This window comes from Notothenia rossii (genome assembly GCF_949606895.1).
Source record: "Notothenia rossii genome assembly, chromosome: 5".
Lineage (NCBI taxonomy): Eukaryota > Metazoa > Chordata > Actinopteri > Perciformes > Nototheniidae > Notothenia > Notothenia rossii.
In genome coordinates, this window is record NC_136903.1 from 2,019,772 (window position 1) to 2,045,819 (window position 26,048).

Genomic DNA, 26,048 nt, shown 5'->3' on the forward strand with positions numbered 1-26,048 from the left:
ACCCTACTTTTATAATGTTGGAATCATAAATCTAATGTCCAGAAGCAAAATCCTAACGTTATGCTATAAAGGAACTACAGCCGAGACCAGCAGCCCGACTTCAACATCACGCCAACTTCAGATCCATATTCAAACACAGATTCTAAATGGAACGAGTTGAAGCGTTTGTATGAACAGTTTGCAGGAAGCAGGGACTTGCTTTCAAGCAGAACAGGGCAAACAAACTTAGAGGAGTGTTTACATTGTCGGCGTAATGACGTACAACGGCCTCTACAACTTCTGTAGTCCTATTCAGCCACTTGCTAACAACCATCGTTTTTCAGACACGTCAACTCTTCAGAAATCACCAGTGGGGTCACTGCTGATGGATTTAATGTCGTAGAACAAAACGTGATCCGTCTCTTCAATTTGTCTCAACCACAGACCTTAGTTCCAGCTATTTTCAAAAAATCTTAACGAGAAATCCCATTGGCTCTGAGACGAGGGAACAGGAAGTGGTGAAATGCTGACTCACTTCCGGGTTTTAGGACTCGTCACTGCACCACTCTATAGACTCTGTATATAAAGTCAGCTCCTGTCTCTTTGTCCTTACAGCTCAATGTGGGGATCAAAAAGGCGGACAGTCTGAAGGCCATGGACCTGGGGGGAAGCTCGGACCCGTACGTTAAGGTGTACGTCTGCCCCGAGAAATCCAAAATCTTCGAGACCAAAGTGTTCAAGAACACGCTGAACCCCGTCTTCAACGACCACTTCAGTTTCCAGGTAAACACACCTGCAGGGCTTCAGGCAGAAAAAGGGTTATCAATAATAACCCAAACACCTGAGAACTAGGGTTACTAATAATAACCCAAACACATGAGAACAAGGGTTACTAATAATAACCCAAACGCATCAGAACAAGGGTTACTAATAATAACCCAAACGCATCAGAACAAGGGTTACTAATAATAACCCAAACACATGAGAACAAGGGTTACTAATAATAACCCAAACACATGAGAACAAGGGTTACTAATAATAACCCAAACACATGAGAACAAGGGTTACTAATAATAACCCAAACACATGAGAACAAGGGTTACTAATAATAACCCAAACACATGAGAACAAGGGTTACTAATAATAACCCAAACACATGAGAACAAGGGTTACTAATAATATTCCAAACGCATCAGAACAAGGGTTACTAATAATAACCCAAACACATGAGAACAAGGGTTACTAATAATAACCCAAACACATGAGAACAAGGGTTACTAATAATAACCCAAACACATGAGAACAAGGGTTACTAATAATAACCCAAACACATCAGAACAAGGGTTACTAATAATAACCCAAACACATCAGAACAAGGGTTACTAATAATAACCCAAACACCTGAGAACTAGGGTTACTAATAATAACCCAAACACATGAGAACAAGGGTTACTAATAATAACCCAAACACATGAGAACAAGGGTTACTAATAATAACCCAAACACATGAGAACAAGGGTTACTAATAATAACCCAAACACATGAGAACAAGGGTTACTAATAATAACCCAAACGCATCAGGACAAGGGTTACTAATAATAACCCAAACACATGAGAACAAGGGTTACTAATAATAACCCAAACACATCAGAACAAGGGTTACTAATAATAACCCAAACACATGAGAACAAGGGTTACTAATAATAACCCAAACACATGAGAACTAGGGTTACTAATAATAACCCAAACACATGAGAACAAGGGTTACTAATAATAACCCAAACGCATCAGAACAAGGGTTACTAATAATAACCCAAACACATGAGAACAAGGGTTACTAATAATAACCCAAACACATGAGAACAAGGGTTACTAATAATAACCCAAACGCATCAGAACAAGGGTTACTAATAATAACCCAAACACATGAGAACAAGGGTTACTAATAATAACCCAAACACATGAGAACCATGGTTGCTAATTATACTATATTTTATACCTACTAATTTGCTAAATTAAGTTTAATTTCTAACTGGAAGACAGACAAAATCTCAGTTTTCTTATATTTTTAGGTATATAAAACAATACACTATATGTAAAAGAAGGCTAACTAAAATAATATTTAACGTGATGGATAAACCCCCCACTTTCCCTTCTGTTATTGCCTCCCCAGTTATCTAAGGCGTCTCTGCTGAAGTCGACGGTGGTGATGCAGGTTTTTGACTTCAACAGATTTTCCAAACACAACATGATCGGAGAGCTGCGTCTCCAGCTGAGCAGCGTCGACTGGAACCACGTCATCGAGGAGTGGCAGGATCTCGGAGAGCCCGCCAAGTTCGAGGTCTTCAGATTTATTTTACATTCAGCATGCGAGCAGATAAAACTACTTTAACTTCTATTTCATTGCTTAATTATTTTTATAGATTTTCGTCTCTGGAAACATTTCTTGACCTCGCCGAGCCGGCCAAGTTCGAAGCCTTAATATTTATTTTACGTTCACCGTCCGACCAGATATAACACCTTTTTTTTATTGATTAGGTTTTAAGTGTAGTTATTACGTTTTTTTTAAATTTATGTTGTATTTTATTTTAATAATAATAATAATAATAATATATATAGATTTTTTTAAACGTTTCAATTGTAAAATATTTTTAATTTTCAAGTTTTTTCACATTTCTCACTTTTTTTTTTTTTTTCTCAACTTTTTCTAATTTTCTAGTTCATACATTTCTATCTTTTACATTTTTACATTAAATATTTTAATTATTTATAATTTTTTTTATTATTCTTCTAAATCATTTTTACATTTAATTTGTTTAAATATTTTCTTTATTATGTATATATATTTTATTATTCTAAAATGAAGTAACAGATACAAAACTCGATGTCCCTCTCTGGAAACATTTCTTGACCTCGCCGAGCCGGCCAAGTTCGAAGCCTTAATATTTATTTTACGTTCACCGTCCGACCAGATATAACACCTTTTTTTTATTGATTAGGTTTTAAGTGTAGTTATTACGTTTTTTTTAAATTTATGTTGTATTTTATTTTAATAATAATAATAATAATAATATATATAGATTTTTTTAAACGTTTCAATTGTAAAATATTTTTAATTTTCAAGTTTTTTCACATTTCTCACTTTTTTTTTTTTTTTCTCAACTTTTTCTAATTTTCTAGTTCATACATTTCTATCTTTTACATTTTTACATTAAATATTTTTATTATTTATAATTTTTTTTATTATTCTTCTAAATCATTTTTACATTTAATTTGTTTAAATATTTTATTTATTATGTATATATATTTTATTATTCTAAAATGAAGTAACAGATACAAAACTCGATGTCCCTCTCTGGAAACATTTCTGGACCTCACCAAGGTTTTATGTTTTGATTTGACATTCACACTGCGAGCAGCTAAATCTACTCTGAGTTAGTTTAGTTTCCTTTCCTTTAAAAACATATACATTTAAACGATTTTCAAAGTGAATCTGAGTCATGTGAATACCTCGCAGAGTTTCAGTCTTCAGCACCACAGTCATATTCTCTTATTCTCATTGGTTTGTGAAGATTATTTTAAGCTCAGCTCCCGAGTTTTGTATGTATTTTATTTAAAGAATATTCTATATGTTTCTTAGATAGCTCTTTTTTCTCATCGAATTGTGAAGTACCTTGAGATGACGTTTTTAAAGTGTGCTACTCAAATAAAATGTATTATTACTATCAGAGATGGCAAAAGTACACTTATCCTTTAAACAAGTAGAAGTACAGATACTCGTGTTTAAAAATACTCTGGTGAAAGTAGAAGTACTGACTAAACTTCTTTACTCAAGTCAAAGTAAAGAGGCTTTGAAATGTGCTTCAGTAAAAAGTACCCATAACTAGCAGCTGTTTTAAAGAGTACCTGACCTCCCTTTATATTAATAGAACAATAATGTCATTGTTAGCTAATGAATGTTTCCATGGTGACCAACGGCAACATGACAACGTTTTCATTGGTCCCTCTTCTTTAGAGAAGACCAGGAAATGATGGATACACGGATCGTGTTCAAATCAATAGGCACGCAATGACTCTAAATAATAATGATCACGCCACCAAACACACATTCAGACTAAAGGAACCAGCCTGTTTGGAAAATGTGAGAAGTAGAAAGTACAGGTATTTGAGTTCAACATGTAAGAAGTAGAAAGTACAGGTATTTGGGTTCAACATGTAAGAAGTAGAAAGTACAGGTATTTGTGTTCAACATGTATGAAGTAGAAAGTACAGGTATTTGTGTTCAACATGTAAGAAGTAGAAAGTACAGGTATTTGTGTTCAACATGTAAGAAGTAGAAAGTACAGGTATTTGTGTTCAACATGTAAGAAGTAGAAAGTACAGGTATTTGAGTTCAACATGTAAGAAGTAGAAAGTACAGGTATTTGAGTTCAACATGTAAGAAGTAGAAAGTACAGGTATTTGTGTTCAACATGTAAGAAGTAGAAAGTACAGGTATTTGAGTTCAACATGTAAGAAGTAGAAAGTACAGGTATTAGTGTTCAACATGTAAGAAGTAGAAAGTACAGGTATTTGTGTTCAACATGTAAGAAGTAGAAAGTACAGGTATTAGTGTTCAACATGTGAGAAGTAGAAAGTACAGGTATTTGAGTTCAACATGTAAGAAGTAGAAAGTACAGGTATTTGTGTTCAAAATGTAAGAAGTCAATGTAAAAATTTGTCAGAGAAATAAGTAGTGGAGTAAAGTACTGATACCAGAAGAATGTATTTAAGTACAGTAAGGAAACATTTGTACTCCACTACTTCCCACCTCTGGTTATTATTATTAGATGTTTGCTGATGATGTTTATCTCCCTGCAGGAGGAAGAACTGGGGGAGATCTGCTTCTCTCTGCGTTACGTTCCCTCCGCGGCCAAACTGACCGTCGTGATCCTGGAGGCCAAAAACCTGAAGAGCATGGACGTGGGGGGGAGCTCAGGTCAGACGGGACACCAATCATCCTCTGATCGGGGATCAATTACCAATCAATATTTTAATAATTGAGGAAATAATCAGTTTTTTATTTTTAATGTCACTCTTCAAATGATACAACTGGTGCCATTATAGGTGAACAATAAATAAATCACAGAGCTGGGGAGACGATAATAATCCTAGAGTTTCCTTACATTTTTCAAGAAAATTTGATATAACAACGTATTAATGACATTGTACGAAAACATATTTTAAAGAATTGGAGTTTGTAATAATCTTCTTTCGTGTAACGTCAGAGGTCCAACTCGGTGTCGTGTAGCCATGCCCGCATCTCTGGTCCTAAGTCGAAGAGGCTGGCTTCCGAGGGTGGTCACCGCACTCGCATGCAGCACTGACTGCCAGGCTCCACTTCTTCATCGATGTTTTGAAGCGACCGACCCCAGTTCGTAGACGGTTTAGTGTGGTCCACAGCCTGGCTGTGAGTGTGTGTGCTCAGGCTGAGTTCCGCGGTGTCTCGGTGTCTCTGTGTCTCGCTGACCCCACGCAGCAATCAGGAAACGACACCAGTAACCCAGCTCACACTGTCCGCTCCTCACAGCAGCGAGCCCTGCAACGTCCCGCTAACACGGCACCCAGACCTCACGCAGCATTCTCATCTGTTTGTCATTACTGCAGAGTTTCCGTTAGAATGTTCTTTTGCCGGTCAACATGTCCGTTAAAGTTGAAATCTTCCGGACAAAATGAGAAAAAGGGCTCTCTCCCTCTCCTGACAGCCCGTCAGTATCATGCAGCCCGCGGATCAGTAATGAGTGACCCGACAGTAAAACTAAACATATCTATAACTAGTTACGGTAGTTTGAGAGGTAATTAAAATAGCTACGTGTGATATTCTAACCTGAAGTTTGTGTTTTGTTCGCTCACCGCTGCATGTGATCATGCAGAGCTGCGTGTCGACTCGTCAGCAGCAGCTGATCTCTCTCTCCCGTCAGATTAGACTTCACTCGCGTTTATGTCCATATCGATCAGATCCAGCTAGTTCTAGCTAATGATATGACTACCTGCTTATTAAAAGACACCTCAACAATAAGTGTCGCTATGCAACTGGGTAAGGCCACACAGTATAGCGCAGCATTATGCATTTGTTTACATGCCCACCGGAACCCCGAGGCATTACCAACAGATCAACGCACAATCAACCCACACAGGACATCTCTTTCTCCACATTAAGTGTTAGACATTAGAATTGACTGTTTTGTCTGTCACATAAGTGGCCCAAGTGATGCGGTATTGCGCTAAGGGGAAATTATTTTGACCGGACATTCTGACCGGTGAGATTTAGATTTGCCGGTCTTCAGCATATTTTACCGGTCAAAGAACGGAAACTCTGCATTACTGGTGTGATTTTCTGGTTGCTAACAAACGCCATTGTAAAAAATAATCACTGATGTTCAGCTGTAACGGTGGTGGACTCATCAGAACAGAGTGGGCGAGCTGACCAATCAGAGCACAGTGGGCTCACAGGGAGGGTGGGGGGGGGCAGGAGCTCCAACAAGCCGTGTAGGACAGAGAGTGAATACACAAATACAGAGATGCTGTATCAGAAACCAATGTGAGTTTGGAACATTGAACAATGTAAATCTATTCTAGTAGACCTCAACAATGGAATCATGATCAGTAGAAATGGCCATGACACGAGACCTTTAAAGAAAGCAAGTTAGATCATAGTATTTTGATGAAAAAATCCTTGTTTTGCAGAATTATAATCATATTTATATTGTGTAATCAATGGGATGATCAATCAAACTGGTGAAATAATTTTTTGATAAAATATCTAATTTTCATCCAATCCAACTTTATTTTGAAATTGGGGAATATCAATCAAACGACGGTTGGTTTATTAATTTAAGAGATTTAAATGTCTGATGTGGTTGATGATGGAGGTCTAACAGCAGTGGATAACAGTAAATACATCAGTTAGTATTAGGGGTGGGGGAAATAATCGATACAGCATAGTATCGCGACGCTTTGCGTGGCGATATTGTATCGATACACGGACGCCAAGTATGGATATTTTATGATATAAACTGTAGCATATCCCTCAGAAAGATGGTCGTACACTTGACTGATGATTTCTAATTGATTGAAAACTCCAAACCAATGTAAGGGCTACACAAAGACACAAAACAACAAATACAGTCAAGCTACATCCACATGAGCATTACTCTAGAATGCCATTAAACAAGTGAAGTTCAAATAGTTAGTCATAATACAGAATATAAACGGATTGAGACTCAAAGCACATTGTTATATTACAGTTAACGCTAACCTTGAGCCTCTTGCTAACACTTAAATGTAAACTTCATCTTTTGATATCGCCGTATTTAAATGTTGATATCTCTGTAATATCTGTACTTTATCTCCGTTCTTTTTCTCCGTCTTTGCTTTGGGAACAGTAACTTCCTGCTAATAGCACGAAGTCTCCTTAAAAAATAAAAGTTTTTCTATATAAAACAGGAAGTTACGTTAAGACATGTAGACAATAGAGTGGTGCAGTGACGAGTCCTAAAACCCGGAAGTGAGTCAGCATGTCTCCACTTCCTGTTCCCTCGTCTCAGAGCCAATGGGATCTCTCCATAGGATTTTGGAAAATAGCTGGAACTAAGGTCTGTGGTTGAGACACGTTGAAGAGACGGATCACGGTTTGTTCTACATTAAATCATCAGCAGTGACCCCACTGGTGATTTCTGAAGAGTGGACGTGTCTGAGAAACGATGGTTGTTACCAAGTGGCTGAATAGGACTACAGAAGTCGTGGAGGCCGTTGTACGTCATTACGCCGAACACGTAAACACTCCTCTAAGTTAGTTTCTGTTCTGCTTGAGAGCAAGTCCCTGCCTCCTGCAGACTGTTCAAACAAACGCTTCAACTCGTTCCATTTAGAATCTGTGTGTTTGAATATGGAATATGGAATATGAAGTTGGCGTGACGTTGAAGTCGTGCTGCTGGACTCGGCTGTAGTTCCTTGATAGCATAACGTTAGCATTTAGCTTCTGGGGATTAGATTTATGATTAGAACATTATAAAAGTAGACATGTGGAGATTATCCGGCTGAACAAAGCATTCATCAAACAGGTTAGTTTTCCACAGATCTTATTTCCAGCTATTTTCCAAAATCCTATGGAGAAATCCTATTGCTTTTTTTTCGTATCGTAATACTTAGCATATCGTAGAATCGCAATACTTTCGTATCGTGGCTTAAGTATCGCGATAGTATCGTATCGTGGGGAGCCTGGTGATTCCCAGCCGTAGTTAGTGCCCTCTTCAGGGACATTCATTTAAGCTGTTTTTTAATTCAACATATTAGAAAACTCTCGAAGGAAGCCCACAACTTAAAAAATAAATGTCAACAGCATTAAAATGCATTTTTACACACATTTATGGGCTCTCCTCTGACAATAATACACGTATACAAAAATAATGTCGTACCCCTACTGTAAGATTGATATTATTTAAATGTTAAAAAAAGTTCAAGTGCAAAATAAATAAGGAACCTGGACAACACATATATATTACGAGGGGACTTGAGAAGGGACTTGAGAAGGGACTTGAGAAGGGACCTGAGAAGGGACTTGAGAGGAGACTTGAGTTGGGACTAGAGAAGGGACTTGAGAGGGGACTTGAGAGGGTACTTGAGTGGGGACTTGAGTAGGGAATTGAGAGGGGAATTGAGTAAGGACTTGAGAAGGGACTTGAGAGGGGACTTGAGAAGGGACTTGAGAGTGGACTTGAGTGGGGACTTGAGTGGGGACTAGAGTGGGGACTTGAGAAGGGACTTGAGAAGGGACTTGAGTGGGGACTTGAGTGGGGACTTGAGAGGGGACTTGAGTAAGGACTTGAGAAGGGACTTGAGAGGGGACTTGAGTAAGGACTTGAGAAGGGACTTGAGAGGGGACTTGAGAAGGGACTTGAGAGGGGGCTTGAGTAAGGACTTGAGTAGGGACTTGAGAAGGGACTTGAGAGGGGACTTGAGAAGGGACTTGAGAGGGGACTTGAGTGGGGACTTGAGTAGGGACTTGAGAAGGGACTAGAGTAGGGACTTGAGTGGGGACTTGAGTAGGGACTAGAGTAGGGACTTGAGAAGGGACTTGAGAAGGGACTTGAGAAGGGACTTGAGAAGGGACTGGAGAGGGGACTTGAGTAGGGACTTGAGAAGGGACTTGAGTAGGGACTTGAGAAGGGACTTGAGTAGGGACTAGAGTAGGGACTTGAGTGGGGACTTGAGAAGGGACTTGAGTAGGGACTAGAGTAGGGACTAGAGTAGGGACTTGAGAAGGGACTTGAGTAGGGACTAGAGAAGGGACTGGAGAGGGGACTTGAGTAGGGACTTGAGAAGGGACTTGAGTAGGGACTTGAGAAGGGACTGGAGAGGGGACTAGAGAAGGGACTGGAGAGGGGACTTGAGAAGGGACTGGAGAGGGGACTAGAGTAGGGACTTGAGTGGGGACTTGAGAAGGGACTTGAGAAGGGACTTGAGAAGGGACTGGAGAGGGGACTTGAGTAGGGACTTGAGAAGGGACTTGAGTAGGGACTTGAGAAGGGACTTGAGTAGGGACTTGAGTGGGGACTAGAGAAGGGACTTGAGAAGGGACTGGAGAGGGGACCGGAGAGGGGACTTGAGTAGGGACTTGAGAAGGGACTTGAGTAGGGACTTGAGTAGGGACTTGAGTGGGGACTAGAGAAGGGACTTGAGAAGGGACTGGAGAGGGGACTTGAGAGGGGACTGGAGAGGGGACTTGAGATAAATAAATAATAATTAAAATAAATAACAATTTCATTTCTTTTTTAATACTATTTTAACTTAACCTGCTCCAATAATACATATATTATTTAACGATTATTATGTAGTATTATATTACATTTACATGTCACCAGGCTAAAAAATAATGCAATCTGTCAGCCCTCCCATCAAGGCCTCTCAGTTAACAAATTAAAAATACAACGAATAATGATTAATCGAAGGTGTGAATCCAAAATAACACTAACTTGACTTAAAAAGATAAATGTATTCTCTGTTGTTCTTTGTACTTACAGCCTCTCCCAGGACAAGTAAAGCTTTAACATTTATTTATCTTTTTGAACACATTTTCAGTTCATTCAAACTCTTTTACGCTTGAGTTTAATAATGCTTTGTGTTTATTGCAGACCCGTACGTGAAGGTGCAGCTGGCTCTGGACAAGAGGAAGTGGAAGAAGAGGAAGACTTCGATGAAGAAGACAACGCTGAACCCGTATTACAACGAGTCCTTCACCTTCGATGTGACTTTTGAACAAATCCAGGTGAGCGACGACAGATGGAAAATATAAACTTCTTAATCATTTAGATTTAAGCTCAAATCAAAAACAGAGTCTAAAGGTATTGGGATCATCAGTGTGCGATCAAAACTCGCGGCAGGGGAAGCAAACCCAGACATCACCCGACGTAGCTTTACGGAGCAAAATCGGTAAATTGTCTTACCTTTGTGGTTTTCTGATCAAAAGTTGTGTTCAATGGCATTAAAATAAAAAAAACGCTGCTGAAGGTTAATCCAATGTGTCTGTCACTTTGAAATGATCCATAATCCATCCTCATATTTATCAGTTTTCAGTTTTCAGAGCGTAACATAGCTTTTGGTTCGGGCAAGCTGCGTGCGCATCACTCTCACTCCTTATTTGGTAACGTGTAGGTGGATTTAGGAACTTCCCCTCGATTCTATTGGCTCTAACGGTTAAAAAGAGATGTCAATCATCAAAATCGAGCAAGGGGGGCCGGAGATATGGAAAATACACCCAAATAATAATAATAATAATACATTACCTTTATAAAGCGTTTTCCCTGGTGCTCAAAGCGCTTACAAGCAAGTAAAACAAAATAACAACAAAAGTAGAAAGTGCTAAGCTCGGAGGAATAATGTGAGAGTGTTGGCGGATCTGACGTGGCTGGGGAGGGAGATCCAGAGTGAGGGGGGGGGGGGCTGCAGCGAAGGCCCTGTCACCCCAGGTCCGGAGCTTTGTCCCGATGGGCTGCCGTAGGTTAGCTTTAGCAGACCTGAGGCGACGGGTGGGGGTGTGTCGTTGGATGAGGTCACAGAGGTAGGGTGGGGCAAGGTTGTTGAGGGCTTTGAAAGTGAAAAGAAATATTTGAAAGTCAATGCGGTGTTTGATGGGGAGCCAGTGGAGGTCATGGAGGATGGGGGTGATGTGGTCGGAGCGTCGGGTGGAGGTGAGCAAGCCGGAAGCTGAGTTTTGGACATATTGAAGTAGTTTTTTTAGAAAGAATGCAGGTGATCCATAAAGTATGCTGTTGCAGTAATCCAGTCGGGATGTTATGAAAGCATGGATCAGAGTTTCAGCAGCGGTCGATGAGAGGGAGGGTCTGATGCGGGCGATGGTCTTTAAATGGAAGAAAGCGTTTTTTGTGACCTGGTTGACGTGAGGGAGGAAAGTGAGGGTGGGGTCGAGGATGATGCCAAGGTTACGGATGTGAGAGGAGGGGTTGACCATGGAGCCATCGATGGTCAGAGAAAAATCTTGGGTTGAGCGGGTAAGTGAGTTTGGGCCAATGATTATACATTTCCGATTTGTCACAGTTAAGTTTTAGAAAATTGTTTTGCATCCACATTTGAATGTCAGTGAGGCAGGTGCTGAGCTGGAGAAATGGATTTTGTTGAGAGGTAGAGCTGTGTGTCACGATCTTAGTTTTATGTCACGGTTTTGTTTGGTCTGTCTTGTCATGGTTTTATTTTTGCCATTCTGTTCTCCCTGTGTCTTCCTCCCTGTCGTTAGTTCCCTGGTGTGTCTGATTGTCTGATTGTGTTCACCTGTGGCCCTTGTGTTTCTCCTCCCCGGCCCGGCTGTTTCTCGTCTCGTGATTAGCCCTCTCTGTATTTAGTCTTGTCTCTTCCTTTGTTCGGTGTTGGTTCATTATTTGTCGTTCATGTCTCCCTTCATGTTGGTCACAGTCACCTTTGGTTTGGATTCTACCTCATGCCTGTTTTTGGATTCTTGTTTTGTTCAGCTTTTGTAAATAAAGCTCGCCTTTTGTTTCCTTTTGAAACCTGCTTCCTCCTCAATCTGCATTTGGGTCCTATTTTTCCCCAACCGTGACAGAATGAACCAACCAGAAATGGACCCAGCAGACGATCCATTTGAGGTAGAATTACAGAATTTTACCTTTTTTTTGGCTTGCTGCTTTGATTGGTGGAAGGGAGCGTCCAGTGTTCAGCAGAGGAAGGCCACTCTGGTGCACCGGTTGGCAGCAGAGAAACCATGTTTAGTTGAGTTCTTACCTGACTGGATTTTGGACTTCCTCTCGACATGTGATTCCCCGCCTGCTAGCCCCCTGCCTCCAAATTCCCAACCTGACACCATACGTCTCGGTGTGTTCCGTCTGGAGTCAACCCCTGCTTCTTCCCCATTTCCTGCTCCTGTCCAGGAGCCGTTCTCGGGTACTCGTCGGGCTTTTGGAGGTCCACGGAGCCTCCAAAAGTCTCCTAAGAGAAGGAGTCGCAGGTCCAGGCTAGCAGCCCGAGCCCCAGAAGCCATGTTTTGGACTCCAGTACCATCCCACACAGCCATGGTTCCGTGTTCCGGTTCCGTGCCCAGCAGCCATGGTGCCTGCTCCAGTACCGGCACACAGCCATGGTTCCGTGTTCCGGTTCCGTGCCCAGCAGCCATGGTGCCTGCTCCAGTAACGGCACACACAGCCATGGTTCCGGCTCCAGAACCGACCCACACAGCCATGGTTCCGGCCTCAGTTCTGGCCCCAGCAGCCATGGTTCCGGCTCCAGCAGCCATGGTCCCAGCCTCAGTTCTGGCCCCAGCAGCCATGGTTCCGGCCCCAGCAGCCATGGTCCCAGCCTCAGTTCTGGCCCCAGCAGCCATGGTTCCGGCTCCAGAACCGGCCCACAAAGCCATGGATCCGTACACCAGTACCGGCCCACACAGCCATGCTTCCGTGCTCCATTACCTAACTCACACGGCCAGGGTCCAGGCTTCTGTTCCGTGCCCAACAGCCATGGTTTTGGCTCCAGTACTGGCTCTCAGGCCGACGCCAGCTCCCTGTGTCCTGTCGGCGTACTGGCCGACACCAGCTCGCCCTCGAGCCCGGCACACTGACTTTCCCGGCCACGACCCTCGCCCTCGGGCCTGGCCCCGCCCTCGGGCCCAGCCCCCCTGACTCTTCCAGCCGCCGCCTTCACCCTCATGCTCGGCCCCCTGAGTTCGCCCGCTGAGGCCCTCGCCCCTTTATGAACTCTGCCTAGACCCCAGGCCGTCCGCACGAGACCCCTTCCTGGTCCTCTGCCGTGCCACTGGGCTGTCAGCCCAAACCTGTCCTCCAGACCCCCTCCACCCACCCTTTTGGCCCTAGTGATGCGTCCCTCCTCCGGACCCCCTCCACCCACCCTTCTAGAGGTTTTGGACTCTTTGTGTTTTGTAGGGACGTCTGGAATCCGTCCCTTGATGGGGGGGGGGGGGGGGGGGTGGTTCTGTCACGATCTTAATTTCATGTCAAGATTTTGTTTGGTCTGTCTTGTCATGGTTTGTTTTATTTATGTATTATATATTTGTATATATTTGAGACCTATAATATATGCCTAAAAAGTATAATAGGAGACCTTTAATGTATACCAGCATTATTCAAGTCATTATTTTGTCATACCAATTCATTATTTTGATTAGATTAGAAGAACTTGACAACCCTGACTGAGTTTTTTTTCTCTAACTCTTTTTTTATCTCTGTGGTTTCCAGAGGGTGAACCTGGTGATTTCGGTGTGGGATCACGACGCTATGAGCCGTAACGACGCCATGGGGAAGATATTCCTTGGCTGCGAGGCGTCGGGGAACCAGCTGAGGCACTGGGCCGACATGTTGTCCAACCCACGGCGCCCGGTCGCTCAGTGGCACGGTCTGCTGACGGCCGAGCAGGTCAACTCCACGCTGACCCTGAAGAAGAAGATCCCGCTGCAGAGCAAACTGCCCTTCCTGAAGGACAGATGAAGACCTGAAGGACACATGAAGACCTGAAGGACACATGAAGACCTGAAGGACACATGAAGACCTGAAGGACACATGAAGACCTGAAGGACACATGAAGACCTAGAACATGCAGGAACAGGGGATTTAAATAATGGTGAAAGAAACATCCTGAAAGTCATTTTAACCAGAAAATAGATCAAAACAGTGACTCTACTGTATATGTCAAGAATAATGACTTAGTATCTCAAAAATAATCAAAATAATGTTAATAACCACTAAGTTTCTCAAAGCAATGGCTAAGTATGTAGAATCAATGATTTATATTGAAAATAAATGATTTTGTGATCTCAAAATATAGACCTTAATATTTCAATAACCACTGAGTTTCTCAACTTTCTCAATGTCAATAATCACTGAGTTTCGCATCGCTCTAAACGCTCGAGTTTCACCGCGGCTGTCAGCTGTGTTTACTCGCATCATTCAAACAAGATGCGCTGGCTCGGGAGCTACAACTACAACACAATGAACATATTTGACCGTGAGTTCATTGTAACACACGTTTCAAAATGATGCCGAAGTAACAACATACTGATACCGGTTAGTAAAAACCATGAATTAAAGCTTTGACAAGTCTGCAGACAGACGGCAGGCGAGAAACCTTTTTAAAATGCGTGTTTTCTGAATGGAGCTTGGCTAAGCTAACGCAGTATATGCTCCGACCGTCCACACTCACAACAACGGCCTACAGACATAAATAAACCAGCGACTGTATTCTCCATGACACAGACGGTCTGTGGTTTGTTCTCGTTTCACTTCTGTATTTCTGAACAGATATGAGGAGCTGTGAGTACTAACAGCTAACGGCTGATGTTTTGGTTTTCTGGTTCAACGTCAGTGGCTGAGATCCTCACCGCTGATTGGCTACCGTGAGATCACGTCACACAAATTTGACGCTCGAGTTGAAAAAATGTAACTCGAGCGGTTATCGCGGCCCCCTTTTAATCGCGCTGCGGCATTCGCATCAAGCACTTCATGCTCGCCATCGGAGCGAATTTGCGTCCGTCCGCATCCCTGCATTGACTTTTTTAATGTAATCTCACCGCCCCCAAAAATCGCATCGCGTCTGGTGTGAACGCAGCTTTATAGTGTCAAAATACAGACTTATGTGTCATAAGAAATCAGAAATATGACTTCATGATAATAACCACTAAGTTTCTCAAAGTAATGGTAAAGTATGTAGAATAAATGACTTTAATGCCAAAACAGTTAATTAGTATAAAATAATGACAGAACCACAGTACATGACAAAATAAGGACTTCATAAATGTAAAAATATTAAGTTTGTCCAGATAAATTATGCACTTTGAAATATTAGCAAAATAATTATTTTTATTTTGAGATACTAAGAGATTTTTTTTTCATATTAAGTCATTATTTTGACCTAAGTTATCATAAAGACTTACAGGATCTTTTTTTCTAATTTGTCATTTTATTTAGTTCTTACTCTCTTATTCCTCAACTGCTCTTTCTAAAAACTTCTATATGATTACTCTGTATTTTATATTAAAACTTATATTTAAGTTCTAGATTGCATTGCGATCATCCTGGGCACTTTCTGTTTGTTAATTAAACGAGAGAGACTTTGCAAAATGTGTTGTAATTTGTATTAAATATATTTCATGAAATCACAATTATGTTTTAAAAATCTGAATTTTCTTCCGTTGACACTCTTTATGTTCACACTTATCTTTTTAAACATTTGAACAATTAAAAACTGGGAAGTTATTTATTTGAAGGGACAATTGTTTTGCAGAATTTGAAGAAACTATAAAACAAGAACTTTTAAATATACTTTTTGATGATGAACACATTTATATTTCAATCAGGAGAGACTTCATTTTGTTTAAAGAACATTTATTGACACATGTCACGTGATAAATGTTAAGTCTTTGGCAATTACTGTAGACCCCAGTCCTGAAATGGTATATCAAAAGGGGGAAATGCAGCCGTGAGCAAATAGGGAACCTCCCCGGGGTCTAGACACTGGTGATGATGACGAAGATCTGGATTTGATGAGGAGATGGGATGAAGAGGAGGTGTGATGAGGTCTTTGGATTAGCTCTCCTGGCTCTGGATATGATGAACGGAGGTGGGGAGGAGGCGGGCCGCAGCATGAACACCTGCAATCACTGGCCGTTTCTCAACATCGAGGATACTGGTTTGGTAGTCGCGTACTTCCAAGTCACTTCCTTCAGAAACGAAGCAAGTATGCTTCCAAGCCACGGCTTCGGAAAACGAAGAAAGAATGGAACAGGCTAACAAGTGTGCCACTCTCTCTAACGGTTTCAACATAAACTGTACCGAAAATAAATACCTCACGATGTCTATCTAATTATGAACTTGCTTTACTTTCACGGAACACATTTTTGGTGATAACAGATGCAACAAGAAACATATTTACCAACACATGTTCTACGCCACTATATACTTACATTTATGTGTGCTGCGTCGGTTCAGCCATTCTCTCCGCAAGGGTTTTTGAAATTGGTCCGTGTGCAAAGCATTGTGGGGATTTTAAGGACGCGAAGTCTACCCATGTGCAGCCCAGTGGCGATTCTAGAGATTTATACATGGGGTGGCAGAGGGGTGGCAGGCATATATTGTAGGGTGGCAATTTTTTTAGGAAGCCCACCTTACTTTGTACTTTATATGCACCCATATACAACAGTTTTTTCAACACCCAAGTGTGATAAATTCAATATTTGGTCTACATACATGAGCATTCCACTTTTTAGTACATTAAAACAGTGTTTCCCTTGGGATTATTGTAGCAGCAGAAATGTTGCTCATCCCAAGCAAGCCTTCTGGGGGGGTATCCGGGGCATATCCCCCGGGTCAAAAATGTTGAACATTGTTAATTCAATCTAATCAATCTGAGGCACTTTGAAAGCAAAATCAAGCCATAGGAATGATTTAGAAATGTGAGGACTTCCCAGCACTTTACAAAATTCCAGCATTATCCTAGAAGCAAAGCCCTCCCTCAAAGGCCTGCCTGCCAAAGTGTTTTGTGAGTGCATGTGTACAGAATAGGTTAGACAGGTTTGTGAGAACAATTTCTGTGTGTGTTAAAGTCACAAAATATATACAAGTATTTACATGATCAGTTATTGATGAAATTTCACATTGTAAATGCAACCAAAAAAATACAAAGCAGATTAGAATGTTTTTTGACTCCGTTACATATATCATCTGATTGCTACAGAAGCTGTATGCGACGATTGCTATGCTGTGCAGCAAATCTCTTCACAAACTCATCCAAATTTAAATCTTTCGCACGTTTAGACTCAATACTGAGAATTGCTATACTTGCTAGTCTGTTCTCAGTCATGGTAGAACGCAGGTGATTCTTGATCAGTTTAAGAGCTGAAAAACTCCTCTCACATGCTGCACTGGTAACAGGCAATACCACAGCTATTTTACATAACCTGAACATCTCAAAGAATACCTCCTTGTATGGTTCCAAAAAATTAACAAATTCTATTAAACTGGACGGACTTTTTCCATGTGTTGCTTGTCGATCTAACAACCTTCTAGTCTGGTGCAGTTCATGTTTCAGATCCTCTACATTTGACCCATATGCATTTGCTAATAGAAAAACTGCCTCCTCATTTAAAAAGCTGCTGCTGGATGGATTTAGGGCCTGGACACCCTGCATGATGTCACAGTTTACGCTAGAGAATCGTCTTCTCATTTCCCCAACCATACAATCAATGATGGGATAAAATACCTTGGTGATAAAAGACCTCTTACTGTCCGATTCTGTGTGTTGTCCTAATGTTGACATGATAACACTACCTTGAAGTCTTTGTGTTATTTGCCTTGCCCTTTTAAAGGTGTGAGTTGTTGAAATGTCAGACTTTTCACAGGTGGCTAGTACCTCATTCCACAGCTCATCAAAGTATGTCTCACTGCGATAGTCTTCCAGAGTCTGTCTGAGGGTCGCAATTAACTCTACAGCTTTAGTAAGGTCAATCTGTGTTGACTGAAGCATCTCTGACAAAAAGTGTGTGTCCTTTAGTACCTTTCTAAATAGACATCCAATAAAATTTAGATCGATCTGAACTAGTAGACCTCTTGCTTCAACCGCTCTGTCCGGATTGTCCTCCTCTGAAATATCTTCCAGTACTTGCATTACAGCAGGCAACCTATCCATGACATTGCGACAAGCTGTATGTCTGCTGGCCCATCGAGTCTCGCTGAGACGTGAGAGTTCCCTTACTTGACCATCATACATCTCTCTCTGCACATCCAACCATTTAGGATGGACATAAGATCCTGACATAAAAATATACAGTCGCTCTAACAATGAAAAGAAATTTCTTGCATCAGGAACAGATTTCACACTGTCTACCATCACTAGGTTTAAGCAGTGGGCACTGCAATGAACGTAGAATGCATGCTTGGCTACTTCTCTTATTCTGGCTTGGACACCAGCATGCTTCCCACTCATAGTTGAAGCACCATCATAGCCTTGCCCAACTAGGTTTTTTTTATATTCCAGCCCATACTTCTCTAAACAGCCAATGATCTTCTCTGTTAAACTGGCAGCATCCAGTTTATCTGCCTCTTGAAACTCTAGAAAACTCTCCTGAACTACACCATTATAATAGTACCGAAGAACAAAAGACATCTGCTCCATTTTCTTTACATCTTTTGTTTCATCAACAAGAACAGAAAATTGTGCACTCTCTTTAACCTCTTTGATAATCTCCTCTTTAACCATATCTGCTAAACACTGCAGTATTTCATTTTGTATCAGGCTACTTGTGTATTTTGCATTTTTTGCTTGATTTTCCATTCGTTTTTTTAAAAACGGATCATGCTTGCTCAGGAGATCCAACAATTCTAGGAAATTTCCTCTATTGTCCGCCTCGGATGATTCCCGGTGACCACGCTGGGAAATGTTTTGAGTGGCAGTTAACAACAGGACTTCACCAAGTGTGCGTATATATTTCTGGTTTTCGATTACTTTTTTACTTGACTCCTCTTCCATCATTCCTAACATTGATGAGTTTCTGTCTAGCATTTTCTTATTCTCTGTCCATGCAAACATAGCATTAACATGGCTCTCTGATTTAGCATGTGAACAAAATCCACTGTCCTTAAATGTAGCTTTCTTCCAGTTAGAATAACCATTCATAGAGGTAAACACAGTCCTAGAGGCATTAGGTAAAGAAAAGTGTCTACAAGCAAAGCAATATGCTGCGTCTTTTGACTGTGAGTATTCCACCCAGTTATGCATTTTGTACCAGTCAGCATGGAAACTTCTCCTTGCACAACCTTGCATCGTCTTGGGAAAGCTCTCCAGCGATGGTTGTGTCGGCCCATCCCCTCTGTGTTTGGAAATGTCTGGAAAAAGATAAAATAAGGAGGGAAAGTTACTCTATAATAACTACCCTGATAAGCCCCAAGATGTATTTAACTACATTGATTCATTGATACATTGATTAACTACATTGATTCATTGATACATTGATTGATCTACATTGATTCAAATCATACATGGCATTTACTGTACTGTGGCTTTGATAAAATGTCACTAATTCTGTGCTGATATATGTATTTGATCCAAATGGTAAATGGACTGCACATATGGGACTTCATTTGCAACTAACGGTACCCAACACACTTTACAATGGCCTCTCATTAAGCCATTCTCACACACATTCACACCAATTGTGGTAGCTTTTTTTCAAACGTAAGGAGCTAACACTTGAATGGAACCCCCCACCCACCAAAAAACATACCATGAGGACCAGCTGTAGCTGCACAATCTTCCACTTCTGTCTCAGACTGTCTCTCTGCACAGTCATCATTGACACTTTCTGGCTCTGGCTCAGGCTCTGGCTCTGGATCAAGGCACTCCAAGGTCTCTGTTGGGGTATTTTTTTGTTGTGTAGGAGAAAAATAAAATAAAATAAGATACTATAGGTAGCAATAATAATAATAATAATAATAATAATAATAATAATAATAACCCTGATGGTCAATGTCACACTTATAGCACTTTATTTGCATTTAACAGTACCCAAATCACTTTACAATGGCTTCTCATTTACCCATTCACACACCAACGGCAGTGGAGTTTCTCAAACGTAAGGAGTGAACACAACTGGACCATAACACAACAACAAAAACATACTGACCAGCTACGCAGATCTTTTCCACCTCCATCTCAATGAACTGTCTCTCTGCATTGGCAGATTCTGCCTCGGGCTCGCTCTCTCCTGCTCTTTTCTGATCTGTAGCCTATTTTACACAAAAAGTAGGCCATTAACATAATACATTAGCCCTAATGTTACTGCACTGTAGCTTCGTTTAAAATATCACTACTTGTGGTGGTATATTGAAATATAAGATCACATTTACTGGGCTGTGACAAAAAGTGGAAATCCTGAAAATAGAAATACTGTAGCAATGTAATTAACTAAATTGTTAACTGGGACACTTCCTAAGTTCTTTTAACTGACCACACAAACTATGTGGTAATCTATACGATTTTATGTTAAGTTTTGTAGTGTAGTAGTGTATCCCTTATTTTAACCTAAATTAAGCAAATTTAAAATACCTTTCATTACTCTTATAGTAAATGCAATGAAATCACAAATATCACCCTTTTATATAAAAGTAGAAAGTGTTTACTATGTAAATATTAAATGAAATTACAGTCAAATAAAATATTTCAAATAAAAGGTTTCTCTCTGCATCAATGAAATTACCTACCTAATGCATATTTTGCATTACCGAAATGCTTTACTCCTTTAAATAAGCAATCTCTGCTATGCCACCTTAATAGTTAGCCAGCTTTTTTGTAACATAAAGAAAATAAAAGGAAAATATAGCACTGGGCTACAATACCACGAGGACCAGCTGAACTAGCTAACTAACCTTCCCGCTCTAGCCTCAAGCTTCGAGTGGCAGAGGCTGTCTGCACTTGGACCCTCATGCTCCCTCACATCACTAACCTGCTTCTTTGTGAGGATGAAGCTCCTGATGTCACCCTTCCTCTTTGTGGTTGACGACATGGCCTTCCTATAATTGAAACAAGTCATATTCAAACATAAATTAAAGTTTTTATGTTAAACATACATTAAAGTTTACATGTAACGTTAAGGTTCGCCTTTCTGATGCTACACACAGAAATTCTGCTAGCCTTAGCCACCACTAGCATACTAGCTAACGCCAAATAGCAAACTTGTTAAGAACGTTTCATAGAACTACAATGATATGAAATGCCACAACATCACTTGGTTTCAGTTCAAAATGTCAAAGGCTTGCCAGTAGCTGGCTAGTTATCAACGTTATTCAGTTAGCTAGCGCCAGCTAGCTAGTTACCGAACTGGCTTCAAAAGCTATCTTGTGGCTAACCGTGACATGAGGTAAAACGTAGCTAGGGGTTAGCCACATAATAGCTATCTAGCCTCATCACTCGGTAGTTAATTCTGAAATCGATAACAACACAGCATATTCATCCAGAAACTACCAGTTACTAGTACCATATCTCTAATAATAATAATAATAGTTTATTTTGTACAGCGCCTTCCATCTATGAGGAATTATAAACGTTTCGAAATCACATTACACTTTGACGTTACCCACCTGTGAACAGACTCCATCTGACAGCTTGTGTCTGCGCTGACTCCACGTCAAGGCAAAGAGATTCTGCGATATGGATGCAACCATTCGTGATGGGGGGAGGGGGGGGGGGGGGGGGGGGGTGTGCACCAACAAGTTTCTTTTTCAAATTTGACATTCTGCAGTTTGACACCGATTTTGGATTGTTTTGAATTTGTTTTGATCTTAAAACGATATTAATAATAATTATCCAATAAATCATCAGTTGGTATTTTTTGACTGGGGTGGCAGGTGGGGTGGCAGACCCCTTTTCAGGGGTGGCGGCTGCCACCCCATGCCACCCTGGTAGTTTCGCCACTGGTGCAGCCTCGAAATTACCCCCAAACCAAGGACGCGGCCTCGGTGGAATCCAAGTATGCTGGACATTGGAACAGTCCTTCGGCGGCACTCGATGACGTAGCATCCTTGAAATATTGGCTTGGAAGCCAGTATCCTCGAGATTGAGAAACGGCCAGCGACTGCAGGAGAGAGGAGAACCATTTTAAAGTTTGGCTGCAGCTCTGTGATTGGCTGCTGGAGATGAGGTCACGGTGAAATGTAATAGGTTAAAGAAAAGCCCGTGATGAGCTGATTATAAGCAGCTGCGGAGTGAATGTATATACACTCTGGCCGTTTCTCAATCGCGAGGATGCTTGCTTGGTAGCACATGTCTTCCGAGTCACTTGCTTCAGAAGCTAGGCAAGAATCCTTCCTGGCATTCGGAAAACGAAGAGTGGAACAGGCTAGCAAGTGTGTAGGTGTGCGTCATATGAGAGGCCCCGCCTTACATTTTCCGCCACAGATTTGGGGAAATTGGTCCGCGCGCAAAGCATTGTGGGGATTTGAAGGACGCAAAGTCTACCATGTGCAGCCTCGAAATTACCCCCAAACGAAGGACGCGGCCTCGGTGGAATTCCAAGTATGCTGGAGATTCGAACAGTCCTTCGGCGGCACTCGATGACGTAGCATCCTTGAAATATTGGCTTGGAAGCCAGTATCCTCGAGATTGAGAAACGGCCACAGTCTTCCTGAAAGAACTTGCGCTGAGGTTCATTTGATAAAAGCTGGAAACAATTTGTTGATGTTAAAAAAATGTTATCTCATACACACAATCAAACGAACATTTTGTGACATAAAGTTGTTATTTCACAAAGGTTTGTAATTTTTTTGCAAAAATTGAGAATTTATTTGTAATACTATATAATTATTTTGTGATTATAAGAAGTTGTTTGTTACGTGATACTAATAAATGTCTTTGCGTTAATAGGCATTATTTAGAGATAATTACTAATATTTGATGGTAATAGTCAGATAGAACCATTATTATATTAACCAACAGACACACAAAAACAGACAGATATACAAAATAATAAATAAACACAGTTGTCAGATTTTAATGTCAACAGTAAACAATAGATGTCAGTACGGCAGCACCTCCTCCCCTTGACAACCCATCCAGTGTTGGGACCCCTCCAAAAGGCAAAAGTTTCATCAGCAATGATTGGGAACTTTATCCTCTGAACACATTTGTAAAAAAGGTTCCCATATTTTCCCAAATGTATTTAAAGAGCCACTCAGAGAAAAGCTAATCCTTTCCATCTTCAGGAAAAAAGGATGTCTCTTATCCGGTGAGATCAGATGTAATTTAATTATGTGACGAGACGCATTGTGCCTCCACAGACGAGGGATTTAAATTTAGACTGGAGACCAATCAAGCTGAGTCAGCAGGATGTCTCCCTGCTGCTTCAGGCCTCCAGAGGAGGTGCAACTCATTAAATCTTCCCCGACCTCAGGAGGAAACTGAGAGCTTTGATTTTTACCGTCTGCACCTGATGCTGAAATACGATCGCATTTTACCTGCAGGAGGAAATAAGATAAGATAAGACTTTATTTATCCTGGAGGAAAATGTTGTGCCAGAGTTACACAAATACAATAAACACAGCAGCGTAATAATAAAACTGGACACTAACAGTGCAGTAAAAAGAGCAATTAAATAATAAATAATTGGTTTATATCACAGGTCAAACAATGTTAAAGTGGATGCTACTTTTAACTCTTTGAAATTAGAAAATGTTTGACAGAATAGACCAACAGATATAACATTAGGTAAGAGAAACTTCCCTACACTTTTATGTAGATGTTTCAACATAAAAGTGTATAAAATAGGCTTTGCACCCTCATCATCCAAAATGAGTCTTGCAGGAATTACTCATCATCATTACTTCATCACTTCCTGTCCCCTGGTCTCGAAATAAATGGTTTTCTGAATGTATTTTTGGTCGTTAGCCTTTTAGTTGTTAGAGATTTTTATTCTAAGACATAAGATACATCCGTAAATACTCCACTGGTGAATTTAAAAACAGAGGTTGCTTACAAGTGTCTAAATGAGACGACTAAACGTCCCAACGTTAGCCGCCTTTAGCTTAGCGGTGGAGACATGAAGTCATGTGACCGTGCTGTAGTTCCTTTATAGCCCAACATTAGCCACCTTTAACTTAGCGGTGGTGACGTGAAGTCATGTGACCGTGCTGTAGTTCCTTTATAGCCCAACATTAGCCTCCTTTAGCTTAGCGGTGGTGACGTGAAGTCATGTGACCGTGCTGTAGTTCCTTTATAGCCCAACATTAGCCACCTTTAGCTTAGCGGCGGTGACGTGAAGTCATGTGACCGTGCTGTAGTTCCTTTATAGCCCAACATTAGCCTCCTTTAGCTTAGCGGTGGTGACGTGAAGTCATGTGACCGTGCTGTAGTTCCTTTATAGCCCAACATTAGCCTCCTTTAGCTTAGCGGTGGTGACGTGAAGTCATGTGACCGTGCTGTAGTTCCTTTATAGCCCAACATTAGCCTCCTTTAGCTTAGCGGTGGTGACGTGAAGTCATGTGACCGTGTTGTAGTTCCTTTATAGCCCAACAACATGGAGACGCTGCCTTCAGGGTCTGCTTATAAAAATACATCATCACTGCACCAGTGTATGCAGTATTATCTGAACAAAAAAAACACCAGCATGATATCCTTTTTTTCAAAGGAATCTGAATAAATGAGACTTCATCTAAATACATAGACATAAACACTAGTAAATTAAAGATAGTTTGAGATGATGATGTGTGATATTAAGTGTGTGTGAGGAGCCAGAGGAGTGTGTAGACAGACGTGGCCTTCATTGTCGGGCCTTATCTCCTGTGAATTTCCCCGCCTGCCTGCAGGTTATTGACAAAGGCAGCTAGATACACTCACACTTCATTATGGAGAGCTGTGACATCAGCAGGACGGCGGGTTACCAGGATACCTGAAGAGAGGCCGCGGCCATCCAATTAAACACAAGAAGAAGAAGAAGAGAAAAGAGCCAGTCTCCAGATCTGCTCTCAGAGCTGCAGCTGACACACCGAGAAACAGCCGGACAACACAAACACACACACGGTGAGTTACACACACTGACGACCATCATCATTAATGTGGGTCTCTTTATGAGAAGCCATGTTTCTTTAAAGCATGTCTTTATTTAACCGTTAAATGTGTAAAGGTGGAAAACAGCAGGCAGAAATAGAGAATATACACTGAAAATATAAGAGTTTGGACTGTCTCTTTGTGCGTGTAGATTCTTCCTAAATAACTTAAAGTTACTATTACATAAAGCCTCCTTAGCATATTGAAACATAACACTTCAGAAAACTTGTAATGTAAAAAATACTTGTTTTTAAATCAGTAATGAAGCGGGGACGTTTCAAGGTGATATCTTTTAGGTATATGTTTTACCCCATTCACAACATTTTGCAAAACACATATTTAACATTAAAAAAGGTTGTTATGTTAAAATATATATTTGATGCGGGATTTATACAACGATATCCAACTACTTCGGTTTGTTAATTTTGCTTGATTTGACAATAAGTGAACTGAAGTATAAAATAAATGAAAAATAATCATAGAAATATATAGAAATAGAAGGTTAAAAAAAAGGTGCACAGGATACAAATGTAAACATATGTATAATGCTATAGCTTCAGGAGTGAATTCATATTTAATATATAAATACATATTGTACTTTATCTCCACTACATATATTTAATTCCTTTAGTTACGTATCAAATATAGATGACTGACAAACAATATGATCAATACTTAAATAAGACTGAGATAAGGTAGATATTTTATTGATCGCAATTTGGGACATTTTTCGACCAACAATAAAGATATCAGCAGGAGAAGATAAACAGAATACGCAAAACAGTGTATCAATAATGAAGGATAAACATCTATAGAATATATTGAATACACAGAATACATTTACAAATATACAGAATAGAAGCAGTGTACATTACGTCACACTCATTAAATAAACCTGGATTTCATTCACAAATAGTTTGAACTAGCTGCACCTTTACCAGCTTTGAGAACACTTTAATGATCAA

The 26,048-nt window shown here is 40.7% G+C and overlaps 1 protein-coding gene and 1 long non-coding RNA gene across 2 annotated transcripts in view; one reads left to right on the forward strand and one right to left on the reverse strand.

The window, feature by feature from the left end:
* syt8 (synaptotagmin VIII) overlaps nt 1–15,655 on the forward strand; it is a gene marked incomplete at its 5' end in the record, with an annotated part of 16,433 nt that extends 778 nt beyond the window's left edge. Inside the window, 5 exons of the mRNA XM_079684542.1 lie at nt 595–762; nt 2,153–2,320; nt 4,840–4,957; nt 10,152–10,285; nt 13,737–15,655. Of these exons, the coding sequence (XP_079540668.1) occupies nt 595–762; nt 2,153–2,320; nt 4,840–4,957; nt 10,152–10,285; nt 13,737–13,985 (837 nt within the window). The 3' untranslated portion in view covers nt 13,986–15,655. The remainder of the gene's footprint in view (nt 1–594; nt 763–2,152; nt 2,321–4,839; nt 4,958–10,151; nt 10,286–13,736) is intronic.
* A 2,410-nt stretch (nt 15,656–18,065) lies between these two features.
* On the reverse strand, nt 18,066–20,209 carry LOC307040851. Its single transcript, XR_013808619.1, has 3 exons — nt 20,171–20,209; nt 19,772–19,897; nt 18,066–19,373 (listed from the first exon to the last, which is right to left on the reverse strand). It is a non-coding gene; the product is annotated as an uncharacterized lncRNA (long non-coding RNA).
* Nucleotides 20,210–26,048: the final 5,839 nt, after the last annotated feature.